This window comes from Gobio gobio (assembly GCF_949357685.1).
Source record: "Gobio gobio genome assembly, chromosome: 11".
Lineage (NCBI taxonomy): Eukaryota > Metazoa > Chordata > Actinopteri > Cypriniformes > Gobionidae > Gobio > Gobio gobio.
Window position 1 is genome coordinate 4,330,557 of NC_137104.1, and position 7,500 is coordinate 4,338,056.

The 7,500-nt window shown below is 40.5% G+C and overlaps 1 protein-coding gene across 1 annotated transcript in view; it reads right to left on the reverse strand.

The window, feature by feature from the left end:
* stmnd1 (stathmin domain containing 1) overlaps window positions 1–7,500 on the reverse strand; it is a gene marked incomplete at both ends in the record, with an annotated part of 9,917 nt that overhangs the window by 196 nt on the left and 2,221 nt on the right. The window contains 4 exons of the mRNA XM_079829731.1: window positions 1–20; window positions 2,625–2,756; window positions 4,784–4,917; window positions 5,002–5,119. The exon at window positions 1–20 is cut by the window's left edge and continues 196 nt beyond it. Of these exons, the coding sequence (XP_079685857.1) occupies window positions 1–20; window positions 2,625–2,756; window positions 4,784–4,917; window positions 5,002–5,119 (404 nt within the window). The remainder of the gene's footprint in view (window positions 21–2,624; window positions 2,757–4,783; window positions 4,918–5,001; window positions 5,120–7,500) is intronic.

A 7,500-nucleotide genomic window follows, 5' to 3' on the forward strand; every position in this document is an offset into this window, starting at 1 on the left:
TTCAGGTCCTCCTCTCGCTCCTAAAAACACACTTTCCTTTAACAGATCTTACAGAAACTGACTATAATACAGCTCGTCTGGTGTTTACACACTCTTATTTTGATATAAGCATTTTTTTTCCCATTGTTATCCTTGTTTGTTTACGCCGTTGCCATAGCAACTCATTGCCCACACCTGTTCCTGGTTTCAGCAGTGTTTCCCATTGTCTGGATGTTACGTGTGCGCGTGTTTTCAGTTTTGTTTTTTAAGTTTAAATAAACTTGTTTGCTGAATGCACACACATGCATACAAACGCACACACATGCTCGCACACACGCACGCACACACACACACACACACACACACACACACACACACACACACACACACACACACGCCTGCATGCACGCATGCACGCACACAAACGCACACACATACACGCACACACACACGCTCGCACACACATGCACACACACATATACACGCCTGCATGCATGCACGCACACACGCACACACACACACACACACACACACACACATGTTTGTTTTTGTGAAATGTGAGGACATTCCATAGGCGTAATGGTTTTTTACCGTTTTATACCGTACAAACCGTATTTTCTATCTCCTTACACTGCCCCTAAACCTACCCATCACACACACACACACACACACACACACACACACACACACACACACACACACACACACACACACACACACACACACACACACACACACACACACACACACACACACACTGCCCCTAAACCTACCCATCACACACACACACACACACACACACACTGCCCCTGCCCCTAAACCTACCCATCACACACACACACACACACACACACACACACACACACACACACACACACACACACACACACACACACACACACACTGCCCCTAAACCTACCCATCACACACACACACACAAACACACACACTGCCCCTGCCCCTAAACCTACCCATCACACACACACACACACACACACACACACACACACACACACACACACACTGCCCCTAAACCTACCCATCACACACACACACACACACACACACACACACACACACACACACACACACACACACACTGCCCCTAAACCTACCCATCACACACACACACACACACACATACACACACACACTGCCCCTGCCCCTAAACCTACCCATCACACACACACACACACACACACACACCCACACACTGCCCCTAAACCTACCCATCACACACACACACACACACACACACACACACACACACACTGCCCCTGCCCCTAAACCTACCCATCACACACACACACACACACACACACACACATTCGCATACACACACACACGTGCACACACACACACACACACACACACACGTGCACATGCATATGCACGCACACACACACACACACATACACACACACCACAAACGCGCACGGACACACACACACACATACACACAAAAAACTGAAATGTACACACACTCATACACATACTCACATGCACACACACACGCACACAAATGCACACACACACACATGCACACACACAAATAGAAATACACACACACATGCACACACACACACAAACAGAAACACACACACACACACACTCACATACACGCATACACACACACACACACACACACACACACAAACTCTCACACATACACACACTTATACAAGCACACACACATACTCTCACGCACACACACCCACTCACACACACACTCTCTCACACACAAACACACTTATACACGCATACACACACATACTCTCTCTCTCTCACACACACACACACACACACACTCTCTCTCTCTCACACACACACACAAACACACACTTTTTCTTTTTCGATATTGCATAGAAGGGTTTAAGTATACTTTGTGTCTATCTATCTATCCATCCATCCATATATGGTGGTGTGTTAATAAGGCAAAATAAATATATAATTAAATATGAAATTAGTTGAATAGAAAGAAATATTAAAAGTATAAAAATAGATGTTTTGTCCAGTAACATGACAAAAGTGATGTCCAGAGGGAATATTTGATTTTAATGACCCTACAATTTCAACCAACCATCGAAAAAGAAGGAATATATATATATTAAATATCAAGGAAAAACAAACACTACATTTGGTGCACGGTATTTATCTGACATAATGATTTGGCAAAAATGCAGAGAACAGGTTCAGCTTTAATTTTATATGCAAAAAAGAAAATGCACAGAAAACCAAAAAAAAATTTGACTACAACATAATATATATTTATTTGGCATAAATATTTCATTGGCTCTCTTGTTTTTGCATGTATTCATAATTTCTTTGCACAATTGGTCAAAAATTAATGTCGCACAATTTGGCATGTTTCATTCATTCATTATCACAAATAAAACAATTGATTTCAAGCACAACTATGCAATATGCTTACAAAATTTTAATAATTTTTGAATAAAGGTTTAAGATGTCAATTTTCCTGGCCGGACATCACTTTTGGCCACTGCTGTAATTATTAATGTTAATATAATCTAATTTCAGGTGAACCACAAGCACTTTACAGCAAGATCAAATCCAGCAGTGAACTTTAGCGGCGTGATTAAAATGCATAACAGGAAGTGAATAATGCGTGTGATTTAGAGCTTCACCTTCCTCCTCTCCTCCACTTGTCTCATCTTCAGCTCAATCTCTTCTTTACTCGTGACGTCTTGTTCTTTGCGAGTTCTCAGAGACTCGAGTCGAGCGGGTGGTCTGCTCCTCGGCTTCTCAGCGCCGTCCATCTAACACACAACGTAAGGTTTGTCCCAGTGGAACTGATATTATCATGTAGCCTACACACACACACACACACACACTGTGTACTGTGTTAATAATGCTCTGTGTGTTGTGTTCCTGACTGAGACAAGATAGTTAGCCAGACTGTACTCTCTGTTTAGACCCAGATAACATTGGAGACGGCTTTGCTCTTTGGTTTGATGTTTCCAATGCTGCATATATGTCTCTTTCTCATGTTTCATTATTTCTTTGATTTTTGCATGTTTTACAGGAGCAGTGGTATACACTATATTCATCAGTTCTGACACCATTACACAAAGATGACTGTTCTGTGTTTGTAGGGCTTTAAAATGAAGATCATCTTCAGAACTTGAGTGTAGGTGGATCCAGAACTTCAAGGCTCTTTTTTTAATGGTTAGATGAAGGGGAAGTCGGCCTAGCTCCGCCCTGCATAAGTTGTTGGGTGTGTTTCTGTGGACGTGGAGGATGTTCCTACAGAACTCCACATGCAGACCTTCTACAGGGTGTTTGTCCCAGACCTTATGGCTGTAGTTAGTCGCTGGACCCCAGACCTCACTTCCATACAGTGCAATGGGCAGAATTACGCTATCAAAGATCTTTGTCCAGATTCTAATGGGGATGTTTATTTTAAATAATTTCATGCGTATGGCGTGCAGGGCTCTGCGGGCTTTTGCAAGTAATGTTTGAATTGCTAATTTGAAGTTTCCAGTGGGTGTTAAAACCAGACCAAGATAATTATAATGTAAAGTGTGTTGAATTGTGGTGTTGTTTACTGTAAATGTATGTTTATGTTCCAGATTTCTGGGTTTCTTCTGGAATATCATGACCTTGGATTTTTGGAAGTTGACTTCTAAGGACCAGTCCTGGCAGTATTTAGTTAAGATGTCTAGATTGTTCTGGAGACCTTCTGGTGTTTTAGACAGAATTAGTAAGTCGTCTGCATATAGTAAATATTTGACTTGTGTGTCGAACAGTTGTAGTCCTGGACTCTCTGATTGGTCCAGTAGATCTGCCAGTTCATTAATGTAAATGTTAAATAGAGTCGGGCTGAGGCAGCAGCCCTGTCTGACCCCTCGCTGTTGGGGAAAATATTCTGTTCTTTGTTGACCAATTTTTACTGCACATTTATTTTTGTTATACATGTTTTTAATTAAGTCATATGTTTTTCCCCCAATACCACTTTGAATGATTTTATAAAACAATCCTGTATGCCAAATGGAATCAAAAGCCTTCCTGAAATCGACGAAGCAAGCAAATATTTTTCCGTCTTTCTTTTGGTGTACGTGTTGGTTTATTAATGTGTGTAGTGTGTGAATATGATCAGTGGTTCGATGTTTGGGGAGAAAGCCAATTTGAGATTTGCTGATGACATTGTGCTGCTTTAAGAAAGATGAAATCCGAGAGTTGATTATAGAACAAAATACTTTTCCCAAACAGCTGGTTAGACAGATTCCTCTGTAGTTATTAGGATCTGTTTTATCTCCAATTTTACTTTTGCAAGTAAACTTTCGATCAACCGTCTTCCCTGTTCAATTTATGGAAAAAGTGTTGAAAGTTCCTCAGCCGATCGAAAGACTAACACGACCAGGTCATGACGTCACGAATGCATCTTGAGTTTCACTTTCAACTTTCGACACTTTTCCACGGAAGGCGCTCAGTCGAAAGTTTACTTGATAAAGTTTTAAATATGAATATTTTTCTTACACAAACGCATCGATTCGCTTCAGAAGGCCTTATTAACACCCCAGAGCGCGTGGAGCAGTTATATGATGGATAGATGCACTTTTTATGGACTTCAAAAACAGAGCAACTATGATTCCAATTCTAAAGCTTGGATTAGCCTGGACTTGTGTAATATAACTTTTATTCGTCTGAAAGAAGAATGTCAGGTACACCTCGGATGACTTGAGGGAGAGTAAATCATGGGATAATTTTCATTTTTGGGTGAACTATCCCTTTAATGTGAGAATCATAAGTATTATTGAACATGTTTAATATTTCAGTCGCTCACCATGATGTTGTAGGCTTCTCCACTGCTGCCCTGCTTCGGCTGAGCGGGAATGATTCCCTGGATGAGCAGCTGCTCCAGGATCTCCCTGGACTCGACTCTCTCTTCAGTTCCCTGGGCCAGTCCTGGACTCTGGGCTAGAGTTCACACACACACACACACACACACTGTTATAGACCAGCGGTTTCAGGAGTGAAGCCTCTTCAGTGTTGTCCTCTGACCTCTCAGCGGTGGGAGGAGTCGCGGGACAGATCCCGGGAGAAGGGCCGGCTCTCTCTCCTCCAGACTGACTCCGCTGTCTGTGGTCATCTTGGACACTGCGGAGTCGCCTCGGGCTCCCTGAGCCACAGAAAACCAGAACAAATCACACCAGATCAGGTGCTTATTAAACACTGAATGGGCTGAGGGTCTCTTAGCCCAGGGGTTTTCAAACTTTATGATGCCAAGGACCAGTGTTGGGGGAAACGCATTACAAGTAACTTGAGTTACGTAATAATATTACTTTTTCAAGTAACTAGTAAAGTAACGCATTACTTTTCAAATTTACAAAATATCTGAGTTACTTTTTCAAAAAAGTAACGCAAGTTACTTTTTCACATTTATTTGACTGACAGCTCTCCTGTCCTCATGTTGGGAAAAATAAGTGCAGAGGCGTGTGTGTAAACATGATGGTTATTGTAGTTCTAGACTAAATGTGAGCATTAACTCATCTCACTTGCACAATAAAGATTCTGTCCTCCTCAAAATGAATAAAATCAGTCAAATGCAAAATCAGAGTACTCAAACCTCAAATATATAAATGTTAAATAGAACAAATATTTTTATGCATTTAATCTACCTTTATTGACCAATGTCGTGCTGCTGACCTTTGATGATTCAGTTAAGCCATGAGCAAAAATTACTAGATTTTTTGTTTTTATTGGTAAAACGTTTTTCTCCTGCGTCCTATTCTTCCATTATCCAGAATGGCAGCACATTTATACCTCAGCCTGAGGCCTATTATTTCAATTTTGGTATGAAGAGGTCTTTACATTTGCACAAAAAAGGACTTTTTTTGCTATTAAAAAACAAAACTAAAAAGCAAGCCCAGCCCAGGTGAGAAAAAGTAACGCAAAAGTAACGCAAAAGTAACGTAACGCATTACTTTTCTTAAAAAGTAACTAAGTAACTCAATTAGTTACTTTTTAAGGGAGTAACGCAATATTGTAATGCATTACTTTTCAAAGTAACTTTCCCCAACACTGCCAAGGACCCCCAAATATGATGAACCTTTTATGAGGGACCCCCTTCCTAAAATATATTTTTTATGTATGGTAAAAACCTTTAAAATGTTCAACAGATAAATAGTAAGTGTGACATTATAAATACAACATATTGTTTCCTAAATGAAATTTGCTATACGTAATGTTGGAAGTTTAGACCATTTTCAATTCAAAATTATTTGTATAAGCAACTTTCACAATAATTTTATGTAAGCATCTTACGTACTGCGTTAAGAAAACTGCCTTAAAGGCACTTTTAAATAAACTTTTGCTGATAATTTACTCACCCCCATGTCATCCAAGATGTCCATGTCTTTCTTTCTGCAGTCGAAAAGAAATTAAGGTTTTGGATGAAAACAGTCCAGGATTTTTCTCCATATAATGGACTTCAATGGGCTCCAAACGGTTCAAGGTCCAAATGACAGTTTCAGTGCAGTTTCAAAGGGCTTTAAACGACACCAGACGATGAATAAGGGTCTGATCTAGACAAACCATCAGTTTCTGAGAGAAACCCAGCAGTATTTATGCTATTATTTTACCTCTTATCAGACGAGCGTCATCATCTCTGAGCTCAGCCATAACTTCCGCTAAGTGAGGTCAAATTAGATCGTGGTCATAGATATATCGATAGTAGATGCCTCATTCTACTGATCTGCAGTCACTAATGAGGCATCTACGTATACATCTATGACCACAATCTAATTTGACCTCACTCTCCGGAAGTTATGGCTGAGCTCAGAGACGATCACGCTCGTCTGATAAGAGCTAAAATAATAGCATAAATACTGCTGGGTTTCTGGCAGAAACTGATGGTTTGTCTAGATAAGACCCTTATTCATCATCTGGTGTCGTTTAAAGCCCTTTGAAGCTGCACTGAAACTGTCATTTGGACCTTGAACCGTTTGGAGCCCATTGAAGTCCATTATATGGAGAAAAACCCTGGACTGTTTTCATCAAAAACCTTAATTTCTTTTCGACTGCAGAAAGAAAGACATGGACATCTTGGATGACATGGGGGTGAGTAAATTATCAGCAAAAGTTTATTTAAAAGTGAACTAATCCTTCAGTGAGCGAGACAAAGGGGACTATAGTGAGAAAAACTCACTAGAAAGATACAATTCTGGAAAGTATGTATACGGCAAGAAAGCTGAGAAATATTTAGAATTGAAACATTTGGAATGTTTGGTAGACTTTATCCATTTTTGCTTTGTCTTTGTTTTTTTTTTTTTGTTTTTTTTTTCCTGGGGACCGCTTAGAAACTTCTGGAGGACCCCTGGGCGTCCCAGGACCCCAGTTTGAAAACCCCTGTCTTCGACTGGTTAAGCTGGTCTGTCACTGGTTTTAGAGGCGTGTGACTGGGATACAGCAGCTGAGACCAGCAAACCAGTGAGACCGAATGCATAAACTGCTTTTAAAAGTTTGTAATCTAAAATTCTTCTTCAAGACACACGTGCATTC